We start from the raw sequence: 21,723 nt of genomic DNA, 5'->3' as shown, positions 1-21,723 counted from the left end.
AACAAAAACAAATATGGTTGTGGCACCATCGATTGGGACATCCGTCTTTTAGTTATATAAAGCATCTTATACTCGATTTATTCTCAGGTTTCAAGGACTGACTTCACATGTGATACTTGTATTTTGGCCAAGAGTCACCGTGTGCTCTAACCGTTGAATACGAACAAGTGTACTACTCCATTTACGTTAATTCACTCTGATGTCTGGGGACCTTCCCCTATCACTACTCCTTCTGGTGTTTGATTGTTTTTCACATTCATAGATGATTGTACACGAATGACATGGCTTTATTTGCTAAAGAATAAAAACGAAGTGTTTTCCCATTTTCAGTCCTTCCACAAACAGATGAAAACTCAGTTTAATGCTCAAATCTAGAATCTTCGCTCGGACAATGGTGGAGAATTTGTCAATCATGACTTTCAGACTTACTTTAAACAACATGGAATTATCTATGAGACGACTTGTCCTTGACATCTTCTTGAAACCGCCCGAGCACTTTTGATTGGCGCTCATGTTCTCGCCATCACCGATGATGCTATTGTCACCGCAGATTCACTGATCAACCGCATTCAAGGGGATGAAGAGCGATGACAGTCTTGGTGCCGACATCACATCGATGCGGGCCCATTTACTAAAAGTCCGAGACATCCTACCAAAATTTTGGCAGAGTCTCCCCTGTAAAATGCCCAAACCAACAATAAACAACCTGCAATAATTTACATCAATAGACAACCCAACTGCGCATGCTTTTACAAACTACAATCCAACACAAAATGGCCTCCGGCCTCAAGTAGTAGCCTAACATGGGCAATAACAGAGCGTCTACAAAATTTGTTTACAACAAACAGGGGAGTAGAAAGAATTTATACAGACCCTATCAAGCATTTACAAGTTCGAGCTCGTGACTTGCTCGAATGCCTCTGGAGCAACTCATGCAGGGGCGCAAAGAAAGATGTGAGTGGATGAAATAAAGTTTCACTTTAAATCAACATAGTAACCCCACCATGTAAAAATAATGCTCTAGCATGCAGTTTCACAATTCAGAAACCAAAAACTCAAACACAAAATCCCAAAGTCCAAAACATCTCCACATCTCAAGCCCACAACTCATTTCCCAAAATATATGCAACTCTCAACAACCCGTACATACCCATATATAAATATATATATATATATATAAATAGGACTCTAATATAAAATATACTCCTCTCCATACTAATGTACCGGGGAGACAATCCAACTGGGGGATTGTTGCTGGTACGCAGGATTTCCGAACACTAACCCGCGTCCGAGGATGAGTAGTCCAACCGGGGGACGGAACTCCATAGCTCACACGCTGCAGATCGCCAACGACACGTGTAGCTCACAAATCTCATATCAAGTCCTACGCGCGCAGACAGTATCATCACCCCACCGGCACTGCCAACGACGTGTGTGATGATACTCAAGCAATATACATACTCTCCCCATACGCAATCGCACCGCCCTAGCGGCCACGTATGGAAAGTGTCTCACACCAAGCACCTAACGCCATGTGTGAGACCAGATCTCATGCCTTCCCACCCCACCGGACCGCCAACGACGTGTGTGGGAAGCCTAGTAACTAGGGAATGGTACTCACCTACCATACTCATACATCTCACAACCATCCATCAAACTCCTATCTTTCCACAATCTCACCACAACAACCTCTCATACTCTATACATAGACAATATAGATAGTCATCCCAAAATCCATATCAACATAATCATCATACTCAAATATATAAGTCTATACTCAAAATATATAGCCAAGATATATAAACATATTCAAATCCATCAACCAAAGACTTATTAAATCAAAGTCACCATCATTTAAAGTATATGCACAAAACTTTCATAATTAAAAACCATGCATATGCTTAAAACAAAGTCCACTTACAAGTAATCCTGCTGCCCGCCTACTATGAGGGTCCCGCCTACTGCGAGTGATCAACCGAAGTACCTATTCCAAGATACAATTCCTTGATTAACATCACGATTTCCAAACGGAAATTCACGAAAGGAAATACTTAAATCCCTAAGTTCCCTGGCATGGCCTACGCCCAAAGGAACATCCTAAGGTCCTACATGATTGATTCGCTTCCCAATCGCACTGATCGCGATTTCTAAACTTCACATTATTGAATCGAACATCCGGCTCCAATTCACGATCCGCAATTCACAGGTTTCTAAGAGTACCTAGATCAACATACTTCAATTTGGAAACGATCCAACGGTCGAACTTATCGAACCCGATAACGCACAATATGCGAAATCTGCTCGATAGTCAAACGATATCCAAATTGAGATCCGCGAACTTACGACTCGGGACAACCTAAGGATCTCATCAGACGAAAAACAACTCACCCACCTTGCCCACGCTGCCGCCACACGCGCCGCAAATACGGTGTAGAGAGATTTCAAGCGACGGAAAATCTCCAAACCAACGCTCACCCTTCCAATCTTAGATACTACTCAAGAATGGAGTAATCTTTTCAATTAATCTACGGTAACGCTCAATTCGACGAGTATGGAATTTCAAATTGAAATCTCACAAAACCTAGGTTTCAATCTCGATTCCAAACTTCAAATTCGATCTAATCCTAACCCAAAATCAGCTAGAGTACAGAAATGGAGAAGAAACCTCACCGTTCACCGATTGACGTATGGGAGACGACGCACAACGCCGCGTGAAAATTCGACTTGAACCACCGGATAACACGATTTCGCTTTCCTGGCTTCGGATAATCGTGGTGATCGTGGCGCCGAGGGGAGTCGAACGGAACTTCAACGGTGGCCGCCTTTCGCGCGAATCGAGAACCAAGAGAGAGAAAGAGAGGGTGGGGAGAGAGAAACGAGAGAGAGAGAGGTGTACGCTGGAGGGAGAGAGAGTGAGGGGTAAATGTGAAAACTTCAGATTTTACCCCAAACTTACTTCAAATAATTACTATCATTTCACCAACAAGTTTTGATCGCCAAAACTTCAAGTCGTTCGTGCCTACCGTCCACTGCTTGCCCTCAAGACACTACACAAATCCATCACCACTCACTGTCCCAAAATCTTCCCTGATAAGAAAGTGACTAAAATCACCCTAACTCAGAGTAATTTAATATTTTCCTTAATAAATTAAATAGGAAAATAAACTAGAGCTGGTACGCTATATGAATTGGAGCAACTTGGAAAACGAAGAAATTCTCCTCTGCATGTAAATGATCGATCGTCCTAGTCCGAGCACGAGATTACTCTATGCCGAAAAGCTTATCAATCGCCCATTCATAGAGATCAATTACCTAACCCACCTGATCCATGTGAAGATATTTCTGATCTGAGTCTCACACCTATAGACAATACAGAACAACAAGATGAAGACCCCCTTCTAACTCAACAAAGACCAACTAATTAATCCTGAGAATATCTTGAGGTAATTACTCCTACTAGACTTGTGCATTTAGTGTAACGACTCGGTCCTATATAATTTGGGGAATATTAATTTATTCAAATAAAAGGACCATTTTGCCCCTAGAATATTTTATGAGGTTTAAAGTTAACTTTTTGACCGGGAAGGAATTTGGAAATTTCGGTAGTATCGCTATGTAGAGCATGGTGAGATGAGTTCAGAGACACGCGGGTAGACTTGAATCGGAGTTGTAACGAGAGAGATTCGATCAAAATACCCTTGGTGGCATAACCAAATATTGCGAAAAGGGTTTGATAAAACTGACTTCTCTCTCTCTCTCTCCCGCCTCCCTCTCTCTCTCCTTTGTTACGATACCACCACACTGCCATATTTTGGCCGGCCGCTCGCTTCATCCGCCACCAAAGTCGACAGGCCGGTACCAAATGACCGCCGCTGCCCTCTTCCTACCCCACCAGACTCCACACCCCGAGATTTCACCGAAAATGAAGAGAAAAGCTCCTTTCACCAAACTTCACGGCTGTCCGTCCGACACCATTTTTCCGATCCAGTATGGAAATCTATCATTTCTCATGATCTATCCGATGGATGGGTAGGATTTCATTAATTTTGAGCCTAGATTATCTGATTTTTGAGTTAGGGTTCGACCGGTTTTGAGATAGCGATTCCGGCCACTTCCGATAAGTTTTTGGGGTATGCCCAAGAACAAAAGTGACTCCAAATAGGTGTTTTACCTAGGGTAGGAGTCTTGAGCCATGATTTTGGGTTTTTCCGCGATGGGTTATCGCTTGACACCCACGCCACTACGCGCATGTGGCTGCGAGTGGAACGAGAAAAGGGCTTTGGGTCCCGGCGTGATCTCTGGTTTTCATGAGCGCGGTTCTTCCGGATTCCACCTGCTGACGCTTGAACCCGAACGGATTACGCATATTGTGGGTTATCCGGCTACGATAGGTTCGGACCGTTGGATTGACTCCAATTTAATATATGTTGATCTAGGTATTCGTAGAATCGTGCAGGATTCTACGGATCGAGAAACGGAGTCCCGGATACTCTGAAATGCCAACCCTAGGGCTAGGGTTTCAAAGGATCGTCCGATCGCGCGATCGTGAGCGATCCGACGGTCCAATCTGGACCAAACTTGCAGGACATGTATCCTAGACCCTGTAGAACCTATAGGAACTTTCATATCGAAATTTGGAGGTCGTGGGCCCGTTTGACCTAGGGTGGGTAGTTTGACCCCGGGATTGACCGTGAGACTTCCTAGGTAGTGTTACCTTCCTAGGAAGATTAAAATGACCGTAGTGACGGGTCTTGATTGTATGTTGGTTATGTGGGATTAGAATATTAATTCATTGATTTAAATTCGGGGACTATCGAATGCTATATTGGGGTTGAGGTACAATATTAGAAATTTATAAATATTTATGTGTATATTTAAAGGTATAAAAGAGTATAGAATGTCAGTTTGGAGTGCTATACGCACTACCCTATGTACCTCCCCGATGTTGACAGACTCATACATGGCCGGGTGCATCCCGACGATGAAGGGAGATATGATTGTGTTGAGGTCACACGTGTCGAGGAGTAGTCGGCGTGGTTGACAGACCCCATACGTGGCGGTAAAGGCCCCGACGTATAAGGGTGATATGTGATATTGTGAGGTCACACGGGTCGTAAGAGTAGCCGCGAATGTGGATGCACTCTCATATGGCCGGGTGCGTCCCGACGATGAGGGGTGATATGTGATATTGTGTGAGGTCACACGGTCGAGGAGTAGCCGGGCGTGATGACAGACTCCATACGCGGGCCGGTATGTCCCGACGATGAGGGGTGATATGTGATTGTGTTGAGGTCGCACGGTCGTAGGAGTAGCCGTGTGTTGATAGACCCCATACGTGGGCCGGGTGCGCTCTCGACGATGAGGGGTGATATGTGACATTGTGTGAGGTCGCACGTGTCGAGGAGTAGCCAGCGTGTTTAAGGCACTCCATACGTGGTCAGGTGCATCCCGACGATGAGGGGTGATATGTGATATTATGTGAGGTCACACGTGCAGGAGTAGCCGGCATGTTGATACGCGGCCGGGCGCCCCGACGTATGAGGGGTGATATGTAATATGTGAGGTCACACGGTCATAGGAGTAGCCGGCGTGTTGATGCACTCTACACGGACCGGTGCGCCCCGACTTATGAGGGAGATTTGTGACTGTTGAGGTCGACGTGTCGTAGGAGTAGCCGGCGTGGTTGACAGACTCCACGTGGCCTGCGCGCCGAGGTATAAGGGGAGATATGTGATTGTGTTGAGGTCACACGGTTGTAGGAGTAGCCGCGTGTTGACACCTCACATGGCCGGTGCGCCCCGACGATAAGGGAGATATGTGGTATTGTGATGAGGTCCCACGATCGTAGGTTTATCCGCGCAGACAGGCCCCATACGTGACTTTGGATGTTCCGGCGTATGGGGAGGTTTTGTTGAGTTGTGTTTTAGGGAAAAAGATTTTAGAGAAAGAACTATGTGTGGCTTGATCCTCAAGCAGGGCATGAGGGCCTGGTTACTAGGTGCAGCAGGGCTAAACTTTAGCCTCGTGATATAGAGATTTGTTCGGACCTCGTTGTTGGTCCGGGAACTTGGTTGAATTGAGGCTTGTTCGGTGGACTAAGTGAGCGGATTAGATTTAGTTAGGTTTAAAATCCTTGTCGGATTGTTGCACAGTTTAGGCTGAGGCCCCAAACTATTTGTGATAGTGATAGGAGGTTAAAACCCCGCGTGTTGGATGCTTAAAGTTATTTTATGTTGATTGCGTGGTTGGTAGTTTGCTTTGGATTATCAGAAGGCCAGAGGCCATTTATGTGAACTGCATGTTGTTATCTTATGCATGCTGCCCGTTCGGATATTAAAATGTGAATTTTGTGCAGAAAGTTGAAAGTTGGGGAATGTTCAATTTATAGGAGACTCACAAATTTTGGCAGAAAGTCTCAGGCTCTACTCTTTTGAAAAGGAGGTTACAAATTTTGAGTGGGCTCAACATCGGGTGATATCGGTGTTTCAACAGATTCGCTCGGTTCCGGGAAATTTGGGCGTCCCGCCATTTAGAGGATAAAACTATTGGATATCAATTACCTTTCACCGTGCAAAATCGTGGGAAGCCACCAAACCATTATTCACCTAATATTGGCAAGACATTCAAGTATCCAATTGCAAATCATGTATCCACTGAGAAGCTGTCTAAACCACTCAAGGCTTTTGTGCACCAGTTGTCTGCTATCCATATTCCAACCAAGACCTCTGAAGCATTGAAAGATCCTAAGTGGGTCCAAGCTATAAAAGAGGAGATGAAAGCTCTTGAGAAAAATCAGACTTGGACATTGGAGACTATACCACGAGGAAAAAAGACTATCGGATGTAGATGAGTGTTTACTATAAACACAATGCAGATGGATCTATCGAGCGATACAAGGCAAGACTTAGGCAAAAGGGTATACAGACCTATGGTATAGACTATGAAGAAACATTTGCTCCAGCTTGCAAAGTAAACACCGTCAGAGTCTTATTGTTCCTTGCAGCTAATTTGGATTGGCCACTACACCAGTTTGATGTAAAGAATGTTTTTCTACATGGCGAACTCACGGAGGAGGTGTACATGGACATCCCTCATGAATATAATACTACTCATACTGGAACAATTTGTAGGTTGCAAAAAGCATTGTATGGGTTGAAACACTCACCACGTGCATGGTTTGGACGGTTCACCATGGCAATGAAGAACAATGGTTTCAAACAGTGCAACTCAGATCATACTCTGTTCTTGAAACATTGAAAGGGAAGGTAACAACATTAATAATTCATGTTGATGATATGATTATTACTGGGAATGATAAACATGAAATATCACAACTACAAGACTATTTGGCTACAGAGTTTGAGATGAAGGATCTAGGTGGACTCAAGTATTTCTTGGAAATTGAGGTGGCTCGATTTCAGCAAGGCATATTTCTCTCTCAAATGAAATATGTCTTGACTTGTTGATGCATTACAAGAATGCTAAATTGCAAACTCATGACACTCCTATTATTCAGAATCATCATCTTGGAGAATATCCGGATCAAGTTCCAACTAACAAAGAAAGATACCAAAGGTTAGTGGGAAGATTAATCTATTTGTCACATACTTGACCAAACATTGCTTATGCGGTGATCGTTGTCAGTCAATTTATGCACTCTCCAAGTAAAGACCACATGAATGCAGTTCTTCGGATACTTAGATATTTGAAGTCTGCACCTGGAAAAGGACTTATGTTCTCAAAGCATGGTCATCTAAATATTGATGGTTATTCAGATGCAGATTGGGCAGGTAATGTAACAGATAGAAAATCCACATCGGGTTGCTTCACATTCGTGGGAGGTAATTTGGTGACATGGAGGAGTAAGAAACAGAATGTAGTAGCTTTATTCAGTGCAGAAGCCAAGTTTATAGGCATGACTAAAGGGATTTGTGAACTTCTTTGGTTAAGAAAGTTGCTTACTGAACTTGGGTATAAACCTACATCCACAATTAATCTCTTTTGTGACAACAAGGCTGCTATAGCCATTGCATAGAATCCGGTTCAGCATGATCATACTAAACATGTTGAGGTGGATCGACACTTCATCAAACAGAAGCTTGAGGCTAAAGTGTTTCAGTTTCCATTTGTGAAATCCGAGGATCAATTGGAGGATATTTTGACAAAGGTGACATCTATACACCAACGTGAGGGGGACTATTGGCGTGACTTGTGGATATTGACTTACTTTCCTTACACACCAAGAATTCCTATTATAATTGTAATTGATTTACTTTAATTCCTGATTTCCTACTGTAAATAGATTTAGGAATTTATTATTTACTTGCCCATTCAGGTTTCGTTGTATTATAAATATGACCTCCTACAAGGAGAAGAATACACAGAAAATTCCCACAAACAAATATTCTCTCATAGTTTTCATATTTTAGCAAAGGACTAAGTCGGGTTTCTTCTTCACTGCCGACAATTTAGTGACCAAACTAATGACATGCTTTTTGTAATTTATGAAAGCACACGTCTTAAATTTATTTTTGGTACAAACTAATACAAGCATCAAACATTGAGAGATCATCGAAGGTACAGCAATATTCATCTAAAGTAAGCAAACTAAACTAAAGTTGGATTTAAAGCTGCATATTCAAGCAACTCCTTGTCTACTTCAAATATGGCCATTTCTTCTTCATCGAGAGTCAAGCATGCCTCTATGCCATCCCCATCTCTTGTATCCATCAACACAATCAGATTCCTGTATTCCATTCTCTGGCTCACCCATGATGGCCTTCCCCATCCGAAATTGACGGCATAGAAAGGAAATCTGCACCAACTGCTGCAAGTATAGGTGTCTACATCATCCTGATCGGTGAGTTTCCAATAATCTTTGAAGAATTCACATACATCTTCCCCACTGACATCATTAGCATATTTTACTTTAAACTCCTTAAAGCATTTCCTGAGTTTAGCAACCAAGCTTTGAACATCACCATCTACTTTACTTCCATGAGTCTTTGCTGAAACCAGCGCCAATGCATTCCCCGCTACGTTTTCTGCCGATGGCTGCACCAATATTTTTCGCATGTTCACAAATTGAAACCACTCTGATGGCCTTACAGAACCCAGGTTTGATCTTGATGCTTCAAAGGCACACTTCCAAATGAGCGCTGACACAACTTCAACACGAGTTGGGTTTGGCACAGTGGCAGTGGCAACTTTGGACTTGAGAGCAGCGATCTTTGAGGCATCAAACACAAATCTCCTTGTGATCAAGTTTTCTTTATCATACTCCATGGGGGGTTGGGGTGTGTTTAGGATATCTAGTGGTGGGAAGAGAGAAGATGCAACACCAAATTCTGCAGGAAGCACCAAAGGAGTAGTGCTATTGGAGCCAAAGGAAATTGCAGCCCAGCTACTAATGAATTTGCTGATTGTAGATGCATCAGATACCTTATGCGAAATGCATACTCCAATTGCCATTCCACCACAGCCAAAGAAGTTGGCCTGGACTTGTACCAGATAGCTTGCGCCTTCTTGTCTGGATTCTGTATCAGCTGGAAGCAACTGTTTTAGCATCACGAAATCGGGTTTTCCCAAAATCTTCGATATGGGACAGTTGACTTGGGTTTCAAGAAATGCAGCCCCATGGTCATTGCAACATATTGAATCATTATATTGAAACTTTCCTGCAAAGGGATAGAAATGAGTGAGGGTCTCAGATAATGATGTTTTTAGAAGCTTGGATCTCTCAGCTACCAAATTATTGACCTCTTCACAATTATTGTTGGGATAGAAGAGAAGGATTGGGACATAAATATCTGGAAGAAACTGATCAAAAACAGAGAGGTTGGAATTTTTAAGGTGGTGAGGAGTTGGAGATGATGGTTGAATTGTTTCCTTGTGAATGACTTCAACCTTGATCCCTAAACCCATCTTGCTCAACACTAGAGTTTCATAACAAACACCACAACCTTGACCCCTTCATATAAAGACGCATAGAAATTCCCCCACAACTACACATCCTTTGCAATGTGAAGTTCAGGTAATTTATTCAGCTAATTGCCCGAATATATTATATGGCGCCATATGGCATTAAAGAAACGTATGAAATACAATCTTCTATAATTAGATAATGATGGAATACAAGACAGTAACGGCCGGCATACAATAAACATCGAGAGAAAGCTGATAAAGAAACTGACAAGTTGATAGTTTCAAGACTCTACTTCAATTTATAATTAGCCAATTTTGAAAGCCACTTGCACTTTACTTTTTTTTTCTTCCATTTTTCACTATACATTTTCATATGCGAAAACGACATAAAAATTGGGTAGAACATACATTTTGTGTTCTGATATTCTTTTTCAATTGAGTTCTTATAATAGTTTCAGTTTTTCTTCCAATCCAATCCTATAATTAGTTTTGTTTCGTCATCAAGTTCTTGGTTAACTACTAATTTCGTGAGTAGAAATGTTGTATACAAACGTTGTTGCCAAGAATTTATCCTATACATTGGGATTTTCCTTTGCTTAGTAAAAAGGGTTTTTCTTATAGATGTGTTTGTGTGACTATTTCTATATGTTCAAAACTCCTCATTCAGGGGTCTCAAACATTAGTAAAATTCCATGATAAAACTTTCTTCTTCATTGTCAACTAGCTACAACTTAAGCTTGGCTGCACAGCGGTTGAGCACAGGGACAAATAAGGGAAAAAGTACATAACATAATGAAAGCACCCATTTCAATTTGTTTTTTTTTTTTTTGGGTAAAATATTGCCAATGTAGCTGTACCATATTACCACATAGTGTTATCGATCCATAACGGACATTTTCTTTATTAACAAAATGTACATGGCAATTATATAACAACCAGATCCACACAAACATACGCAAGCAACTTCTCATTGGTTTCAAATAAGGTGTTAGATATGTGTATCTCTTGTGGGAATGGCTGTGGAAGATGAAAGATATGAAAGGTTGCTTCAAGGCACGTAGATGCTATCTTTTAGACTTTATTTGGCCCCAAAACTTGGGTGCAAAGGGATATGCAAATAAGTCTTGTGGATACAATGAAGCACTGGCGGACCAAGTACATGCCTACTGTGGGCAGCTGCCCACACTTAGATGGTTTCTTCACCCATCTAGCCAAACACTTTGCCAATAAAAATTAGACACTTGGCTAATATTTTGCATGCAAAATCCCCACTCAGCGCCCTAAATAAGTAAAGCCTTCAAGGCTTTAGCCCAAAACCTCTTCTATATTGAAAATATCAAGGCCCAAGACTTAATAAACATATGGTCCAATGTATAAAGGCTTAGATTTTGGCCCAAAATCATATATAAAACCTATTTCATTGATATTGGATTGTGTTTGTGTGTCCATTAGCTTATGGAAACAATTCTCATACACATTTACTTAAGAATTTTTGGCCAAACCCCAATGGGCTTCCAATTTTTTACAGGACCCGAATACCTCAGAAACGGGGACGGATCCCGTCTTGTTACCGACATCACCCCGATGCTGGGCCCACTTACTAAAAACCAAGAGTCTCTATCAAAATTTGGTAGAGTCTCCCCTATAAAATGCACAAACCCAACAAAATTCAACCTGCATAAAAAACATAATAATCCCAACTAGCAGCATGGTTTCAACATTCAACAATACATACTATAATGGCCTCCGGCCTCAAGTAAAAACCTAACATGGGCAATAACAGAGCATCTAACAGATTTAGTTTACAACAACAGTTAAGTAGAAAGAAATTACTCAATACTAACTACTGAAGTCACAGTTCAAGCCTCGTACACAGCTTGCAACCTTCCCGAGCGACTATCGTCTGGGGGGAAAACAGAAAACATGTGAGTAGACAAAAACAAAGTTTGCATTTAAAATAATAACCCCACCGTGTAAAAATAATGCTCAAGACATGGAAGTTTATACTTCAAAATCAAATGTTCAAAAACATTAATCTCTGAAACCCATTGAACCCAAAAATCACTCAAACCACAAACTTCATTCCCAAAATTATATTGCTCTTACCAACCCACTACATATACTCTAATTGCTTTACACTCACACCCATATATATATAAATATATAAATATAAGTATATCATATACTTCTCACACTACCTAGGTATCGGGGAAACAATCCAACCGGGGGATTGTTTGGCTAGCCTGCAGGATTTACAGGTGCTATCCTGCATTTAGGGATGAGTGGGCCAACCGGGGGACGAAACTCTATAGCTCACACGCCGGAACTTCCAACGCCACGTGTAGCTCCAATACTAAGTCCTACGCGCGTAGACTACATCATCACACACCGAAACTAACAACGCCATGTGTGATGATTCCAAGCAATAAACATACTCTTCTCATACGCCGAACTACCAACGCCACGTGTGGAAAGCCTAGTAACAAGGGGATGGTACTTACAAAGTGTAATCATGCAACTTCTCTCAACAACTCCTCATACTCAAATCCTTCCACAATCTCACCTCAACAACCTAACACATAGACAATATAGCTAGAATTTCCCAAAATCCATATAAACATACTCACGATACTCAAATATATCACCACCCAAAACATATTGCCACAGCTTATAAGAACATCAAATTCAACAACCAAATATATATTATATCTCATATACCATTTAAAACATATCCATAAATCTTTTATCAATAAAACCATGTGTATGATTGAAAACAAAGTCCACTCACAGATAATCCTAAGCTGCCTGGGTTCAAGGGGTCCCAGATCCTGTGTGAGATCGACGGAGCACCTAATTCGATATACGAGCCCTTAATTAATATAACGTCACTTCAAAACGGAAATCACAAATTAAATACTTAAATCCCCAAGTTCCCGGTGCATGTACGTAGAACGAGATATCCTAAGGTCCGACTACGGGTTAGGAATTACATCTTGCAGGTGTGGTCCGAAAGGGATGGTCAGAAACCACATTTCGAATTATTGAATTGGAACATTCAGGGCTCCAATTCACGATCCGCGAAATCCTACACGATTCTAGAACTACCTAGATCAACATATTTTAATTTGGAAACGATCCAAAGGTCAGAACCTATCGAACCCGGATAATAATGCACAATATGCGAAATCTGTTCAATAGTCAAATGACATCCGAATTGAAATCCAAGCACACCTACGCGCTTGTGACAACACAATGATTATAACAGGATAGGAATGCGACCTCCCCACCTTTCCCACGCACCGACAGCGCGTGGGTTGTGTAGAGTAATTTCTGGCGATGGAAAATACTCCACATCACCGTTCACCCTTCCTATCCTATATACTTCTCGAGGTAAGGATCACATTAGTCAACTACGAGAATGTCCAATTTGGATGGCAACTGGTCGGAATTTCACCTTGAAATTCGGCCAAAACCTAGGTTTCAAAATCGATATCCTATACTCAAAATCGATCCAATCCTATGCAACAGCCAGCTAGAATTCTGAACATGGATGAGAAACCATACCTCACTCGTCGGAATTGGTGGCTGGAGGAGAGAGATCGAGCGTGAGAAATTCTATCAAACCGCCTGCTTGATTAATTTCATAAGCACAAAGGGATGTGATGGTTTAGATCCGTCGGGAAAGAACGAGGAGAGGTGGCGGTTCAACGACCGGTCTCGAGGCCAATCTTTTGACTGTGGCAGCGCGTAGTCTTGGAGGGTGACGGCCGTGAGAAAACGAAGGGGAAGGGGCTGTTGGCGACAGTGGAGAGAGAGAGAGAGAGAGAGAGATATATATATATATATATATATATATATATATATAGAGGTGTCAAATGGCCATGGGCCGGCCCCCCATTTAAACTCTGTGCTTTAACGCTGTGTTTTTGCCGGGCCGCCCATTTAGTAAAATCATTAATCCCAGCCCACCCAAAGCCCATGTCCACATTGAAACAGGCCGGGCAAAGGCTCGTGTCATACTCGGGCCCAAGAACCAACCCATTTAATTTAAAGTTTTTTCACTTGATTCATTTTTTTTACTTGATAATTCAAATTATAAACATTAAAAATATAATTAGAGGCAAAAAATGATGAATTATTTGAAAAAATTAATCAATCAAACATCCAAACAATATAAAGGTGGAGGGCAAAAAGTGTACAACTCCCCAAAGTCCACTTCAACTTTTTATCCTTAAACAACTTTTTATTTTATATGCGAAGAAATGTCTTACTTTGATTATAAGATAAACGTATATGTCATATGTACTGATTAGATATCAAGTCTAATGTTGTTAAATTAATTTGTAGTTTATATATTTAATTAATTAAGGATCCAAGAAATTTCCCTAAATGAAAGAGATCAAATATATGTTTATAATTATAAAAAATTAAATAAAAAAAACATATAAACAATGATATTAGATGTCAAATTTTTGCATTTTGACTTTTGAGAAAGAAAAAGTTAAGTGGGCTGTGCTTGTCGTGCCTGCCTCGTGCTATGGGCCGCCCGATCCATTGACCTCATTTTTATCCCTACCACCTAAGCTCAGATCGTACGAGCACGCCCATTACTATTTGTGCTCATGCCGCGCGCTACCATTTAAATGGATCGGCTCGTCGTACGGGCCGCCCATCCCGCTTGACACTCTAGTTTGAAAGTGAAAAAATCAAATTTTACTCTTTTCGAAATAATTACAAGTTTGCCACTAAAGTTACTTTGATCACCAAATCTTCATTACAACTCCGATTCAAGTTTACTGCATGTCTACGGATTTGTCTCAGCACGACCAACCCAAAATTCCAATCACTCCCTAAACTCTTCCCGAATAAGAAAATGACCAAAATACCCCTACCCCAAGGGTAAATTCGTAATTTCACTTAAATAAATTAAAATAGGAATTAAATTTGGAGTCGGGGTGTTACAATTTTGGGCCTTGTGACACTTAAATCATAATATTTAGGTGACAGGACCTACCTGTATTCTTCAAAACCCAGGATGAATACTGTGGAATTCCTGACATCACACCGATGTGGGGCCCATTCACTAAAACTATAACCTCCTTTGCTAAAAAGGAATAAAGGCACGACACTTCTCAGCAAATTTCGGTAGAGTCTCCCCTGTAATTTGAATATTTTCCAGAATTTCAACCTGCATAAAACACATTTAATATCCTCAACCGGTAGCATGCACAAGATAATTTCATGCAATTCACAAAGTCGGCCTCCGTCCTTCAAATAATCCTTAACCAAACTACCAACAAGATCCTTAAGCCAAATAGTACCTTAAACAAGGCAAATATAAATTCAAACACACTTATGAATGCCAAATGCAATTTCCATAATCTAACTTCCCAAATATCCAACATACGAAGTTTTAACCTCCTAACACAATCACGAGTAGTTTAAGGCGTCAGCCCCAAATTGTATAACAATCCAAATGGGTCTTGCCCCTAATTTGACCACAACATACTAACACTACCCTCCCGTAGTCAAGCGGGAGAATGAACAATTATCTAATCGCTCCTCCATTTCAAACAAGTTTCAGGACCAATGCCAAGGTCAGAACCAAACTCGATAAAACGACATGAGTAAATTTTAGTCAGCAGCTGACCTGGTGGGACCCAAGCTACCTACGTATCCTTACTGAGGGATCAAGCCATACATGGTTCTTCCTACAAACATCCGAGTCCCAATAACATATAATCAATTACAGTAATACGAAATGATAGACTCTAGAATTTATCCATTTCCCTTTTCTTTAAATCCCAACTCACCAAACACAATCTTTTTCAAACATCTTTCTTTCCCAACTTAGTATAAAAATCCTTAATTCATCTCCCTAATAATCACATAATCTCCTCATACGCCAGAAAATCCAACCCCACGTATGGGGTCTGTCTCACATGCCGGAAGAATCCCACACCACGTGTGAGACCTAATAATCACATAATCTCCCCATACGCAGGAAAATCCAACGCCACGTACGGGGTCTGTCAACACGCTGGAAAATCCAATGCCACGTGAGACCTAACCTTTACATAATCTCCCATACGCCGGAAAATCTAATGTCACGTGAGACCTAACCATCACATAACTCCCCATACCCCGAAAAATCCAACGCCATGTATAGGGTCTGTCAACACGCTAGAAAATCCAATGTCATGTGTGACCTAACCATCACATAATCTCCTCATACCCCGGAAAATCCAACGCCACGTATAGTCTGTCAACACGCCGGAAAATCCAACGTCACATATGGGGTCTGTCAACAAGCTGAAAAATCCAACGCCATGTGTGACCTAACCATCACATAATCTCCCCATACGCTAGAAAATCCAACGCCACTTATAGGGTCTGTCAACATGCCAGAAAATCCAATGTCACGTGTGACCTAACCATCACATAATCTCCTCATACGTCGGAAAATCCAACACCACGTGTGACTTAACCATCACATAATCTCCCCATAAGCCGGAAAATCCAACGGTTCAAACCTATCAAAGCACTCGTGAGAACCTGAGGATCACATCGGGACACAATGCCCTTTTTCTATAGAGCCCACGCGCCGGCAATGCATGGGTGTCCAAAGCGATAACCTTTCACCGGAAAAACTCCAAATCACAACTCAAGACTCCTATCTTAGGTGTAACACCTTATTTGGAACCACTTTTGTTCACCTACCTCAAAAAACTGACTGGAAATGGCCGGAATCGAGATCCTAAACCGCCAATTCCACTTCGAAAATCAAACTGCCTACGCTCAAAATTAATGTAATCCTACCCAACCATCAGCTAGATTATGAAGAATTGATGAATTTCTATAACCTGATCGCCAAAAATGGTTGTCGGAGTAGAGATCGTGAGCCGGCAAACTTCGAGCGAAAATTGGTCTAAAAACCACATTTTTCATCTACAAGCAAATACCAATGTCGGAAATAGAGAGAGAGAAAGGTGCTGCCGTTAGGGAGAGAGAGAGAGAGTCTGTAGGAGGAGAGAGGGAGAGAGATAGAAAAATCAGATTTTTATCAAACCCTTTTCACAAAAATTACGATTATGCCACTGATGATATTTTGCTCGTAACTTCTTCGTTACAACTCCGTTTCAAGCCCACTACATGTCTACGGACTCATCTCGCCATGCTCTAAGCAACAACATAGTCGAAATTCCGAAATTCCTTCCTGGTCAAAAAGTCAACTTTAAACCTAATAAAATATTCTTGGGCAAAATGGTCTTTTATCTTAATAAATTAATATTTTCCAATTTATTTAGGACCGGGTCGTTACATTAGGTGTCTTAAGCCCTTGGGCTTGATACCCAACCATTTGGGCTTCCCGTTAACTATTACTATGGCCCAAATACAATTTTACACATAGTAAATCCTCCATAAAATCAATCAAATTGATTTCCTCTTTCTGATTTGTATTACTCAAAGTTAACCATTTAAGATGTGCGATCTATTAGGTTCTAATTAGCAAGGCAGTGGGAAAATATTAGAACTCTTTCTAATCAACTGGAATTAAAACCCCCTTTTAATTCTTCCTTTGTATGAATTGATCACAATCAATCCTAGGACTTCCACGAGCCAAGAGTGACATCTAGCAATATATCAAGGCTACCCAAGCTAACCCGAACATATGAAGAACCTATTAAGTTGGAATTGCAATGCAATACAATCCTTTTCTTATATAATGTTTCAAATCATATTATTAGGATAAGGATTGATTATGTCAAACCCATAACCACATGTGATTCAAAAGAACATGATTAAGAACAACATTCTAAATCAAGCTCAAAATACTTTGGCCAAAGTTTGTTGAATCACATCTTGAAATATTCTCCTTCTTTCTCGAAGATAGAGATTCATTTTGTACATTCACGTTTGACATAATCTAAGAACTAATTTGCATTATTGCAACTATGAGTTCTCGTCTGACATGTCGATAAAACTCCATAGGAGAACTACAGTTGATCGTGTTCAAAGTACTCATTCACTAATGAGCACCTATATACTTGTATTAGTGTCAACTACACAAATGGTTTGAGACTAACCATCCTTCTTATTGAGCATACATAATATGTTCTAATCTTGATTGTTTATCAATGCCCATTTGATAACCCTATGATCTCTTAATTGTTGGATGAGTGCTTTGGTGGAAGAAACAAGATTCATGGAATTTATGATATCTTGGGATTGACATTGTAAAGCTTGACAAAGATCATTAGTGATCTCCATAGTTCTTTCATAAGATGTAAGATAAAGACAAATTCATATGAAGTCATTGCCTCATAAGCTGCATCAGCATCTCCTCGTTGAGAATAAGTAGTTCTGTTATCAATTATATTAGTTAGAACTGTGCATGTTGCACTAAACATATTTACCAAGCTATTGATTTCAAATGAGAACCCCAACGAGTATCACCAGCACATTGTAAGGTGCCAATTTGGTTCATCAATTGCAATCATGTGCTCAATTTCAGCAGCTTAAGCATTTTTTAGTTCATCATTACGCTTTCATGAAGCACCAACAATATTGACAATATAAGTCAATTTAGTGAAAAAGTGGTGAACATGAATAACTTCTCTTGATGATGCAATTAATGCCAATTGTAATCGATGTGCTAAACAATGAACATAGTAAGCATATGAGCAATCATTCAAAATCAAAGCTTGTAACCCATTTCATTCACCTCGCATGTTACTTGCACCATCGTATCCTTGTCCTCTAATATTTTGAATATTTAGTGAATTTTGAGACAATATAGAGTAGATACCTTTTTTCAGAGTTAATGCCTCAGTGTTTGACACATGAACAAGCCCAAAAAAGAGCCCCTAAATAAGACATTCTTTGTCAACAAATCGCAACACTATAGCCATTTGCTCTCTTTGGATTCATCACGCGCTTCATCAACAATTATACAAAACTTTGATTCCCCAATTTCTTCACAGATTGCTTTCTTCACTTTAGTTGAAAAAACATGTAAAATTTCTTTTTGGGTCCTGTGGTGATGTGTAAGAGGCATTTTTGGGAGCTTTATCTAAGATAACATCAGCAACTTTTTCATTATATGTAGCCAATATTTCTAACATTTGAAGAAAATTTCCACGATTGATTGAATTATTTTTTTCATCATGGCCTCTAAAAGCACATCCTTGGAATGCAAGCCACCTGACTACTTCAATTGTTGCCTTAAGTTGTAGTCGTTTGTCTGCAATTTGTTGGGAAGAATAATTCTCAACGACTTTCTGTATATGCTAGGATTGATTCATCAAATCCAAACATGATATTTCTGCAATCTTGTGAGGGGAGTTAGGATCTTTCCCCTCGTGATTTAGAAAAGAACAATTTTTTCCATCTCTAACTTTCTTCCAACTTTGAAATCCATCAAAAGTGTAAGCATTTTCCCCAGAATGTCCAGATGGTTTGTTAAAAAGATAGCACGGTAGACAAAATGCTGCATTTTTCTCTACGTAGGTCCATTCGAATACGGCCATGACTTTTGTCATCAATCGAGTCAAGGACGCTTCTACGCCATCCCCATATCTGATAATTAGCTTTTGTCATCAATCGAGTTCTTGGTTATTAACTAATTCGTCAATCAAGTTTGAGGTTGTGGTTATCTGAGACTGCAAGCGGCTCCATATTGCTTTCAATTATGGCCATTATGTCTTCTTCTCTCAAAGCAGATAGCGTTGCATGCAAGTATTTGGTGCTGGCGTGGTCTCTACTTTGTCAATAGAAAACGTTGCGTACAAAAGTTGTAGCCAGACTTCTTCTACATTGGGATTTACTTATATATGTGTTTGTGTAACTATTTCTGCATCGTTTTCAATCTCATTCAGGGTCTCGAGCATTAATCTAATGCCATGATAACAATCAGTCTGGCACTAGGTACAACTTAAGCTTGGCGGCACAGCGGTTGAGCACAGGACCAAATAAGGGAAAAAAAACATTTAACTTAATGAAAGGCACTCGTTTTCAATTTTATTTTTGGTACAATGGGATCATCGAAGATCCATTATTAAGAAAGACAAAAAAATTCAGTATGACCGTAACTCTGCTACATGGTGTTATCAATACACCCATATTATAACAAGTTTTTATTTATTAATACTATACCTTAAAATATACACCCGTCTTTTTCTTTTGCATGTAGCAATTAATAAATGACAGTCGGATTCACAGAAGCATACGCAAGCAGCTCCTTATTGGTTTCGAATACGGCCATGGTTTCTTCCTTGAAAGTCAAGGACACTTCGATCCCAACCCCATCTCTTGTATCCATCAATACAATTAGATTCTTCAGTCCTGTACTCTGGCACACCCACAATGGCTTTCCCCATCCGAAGTTGGTTTCATAGAAAGGAAACCTGCCCCAACTGCTGCATTTATAGTTGTCTACATCCCTTGTCATGAGGTTCCCAAACTCTCTAAAGAATTGACATGCTTTCTCCCCACTAACTCCATTTCCATATTTTATTTTAAATTCCTCAACCCCTTTCCTCAATTTGGCAACCAAGCTTTGAACATCAATGTCTACTACTTCACTTGCCACGGTTCTCACTGAAATGAGCCCCACAAGATTTCCCATTAAGTCATATGCCAATGGCTGCTGCAACAATATTTTCCGTATGTTCACCACGGAAGACCACTCGGATGCTCTTACAACACCCGAGTTTGATAATCGAGATGTTTCCATGGCACACTTCCAAATGAGCGCTGACACTGCTTCAACGCGCGTTGGATTTGGCGCGGTGGCACTGGCAGCTCTGGACTTTAGAGCAGCAATCTTTGAGGCATGAAACACAAATCTCTTTGTTATGCACTTTTCTTCAGCAAACTCCAACGCAGGTTGAGGTGAGTTCAAGAAATCCAGTTGTGGGAAAAGAGTAGCTGCAGCACCAAATTTCTTGGGAAGCAGAGCATGATGATCAGTAGTAGTGGAGCCCATTAGGGCAATATCAGCCCAGCTTTTAATGAATCTGCTGAGTGTGTAGGCATCGGTGATGATATGTGAACTGCTGACACCAATTGCCAACCCACCGCATTCAAAGAAGTTGGCCTGGACTAGTAGAAGAAAGCCTGTGTCTGCTTGTGTAGATCCTATACCAGTTGGAAGCAATTTTCTAAGGATCCCAAAATCAGGTTCGTCTAAAATCGTTGATATGGGACAGTTCACTCGAGCTTCAAAAAATGCAGCCCCATGATCATTGCAAGAAATTGAAACATTATATTCGAATTCGCCTGCAAAGGGGTAGAAGTGAGTTAGTGTTTCAGATAATGATGTCTTCAGAATCTTGGATCTTTCCGCAATGGAAGAATGGTGATCAATATTGTTGGCCTCATCATCTCTACTATTTTTGGGGTAGAAGAGAAGTAGTGGTATATAAACATCAGGAGAAAGCTGATCAAAAACAGAGAGGTTGGTAGTTTGAAGATCTGAAGGAGTTGGAGAGGATGGTTTAATTGTTTCCTTGTGAGTGACTTCAACCTTCATCTCTGAAACCATGATGTTGTTCCAGGCTTGAGTTTCTTAACGAACACCTATCACCTTCATATATATTATCTAAATTGCATGTGGTATGCCATGCATATGCGCTACCATCCGACATTAAAGAAACTTCCTGTAGAAATCTTCAAGGATATATAATACTAATTAGTCAACTTTGAAAGCCACAAAAGCTTAATATAAGGACAACAACATGTTCTGCACAGCTCCTGTGAAATCAAGTCAATTTGTCATTAATTTATATGTTTATTGAT

The 21,723-nt window shown here is 40.6% G+C and overlaps 1 protein-coding gene and 1 pseudogene across 1 annotated transcript; both read right to left on the bottom strand.

Moving 5' to 3' along the window:
- Nucleotides 1–8,538: 8,538 nt before the first annotated feature.
- On the bottom strand, nucleotides 8,539–9,988 carry LOC148918706 (akuammiline synthase 1 pseudogene; annotated as a pseudogene).
- Nucleotides 9,989–19,912: 9,924 nt separating this feature from the next.
- LOC148918705 (akuammiline synthase 1-like) lies at nucleotides 19,913–21,478 on the bottom strand. The gene has a single exon (XM_089048584.1). It carries the CDS (start codon nucleotides 21,467–21,469, stop codon nucleotides 20,120–20,122), a length of 1,350 nt encoding a protein of 449 aa, XP_088904710.1. The 5' UTR covers nucleotides 21,470–21,478; the 3' UTR covers nucleotides 19,913–20,119.
- Between the last annotated feature and the right edge of the window lie 245 nt (nucleotides 21,479–21,723).

Source organism: Prunus mume, linkage group LG3 (assembly GCF_029339155.1).
Source record: "Prunus mume cultivar Tortuosa linkage group LG3, ASM2933915v1, whole genome shotgun sequence".
Lineage (NCBI taxonomy): Eukaryota > Viridiplantae > Streptophyta > Magnoliopsida > Rosales > Rosaceae > Prunus > Prunus mume.
The sequence above is the reverse complement of the archived record's forward strand: the minus strand, read 5'-3'. Positions and strand labels throughout refer to the sequence as shown.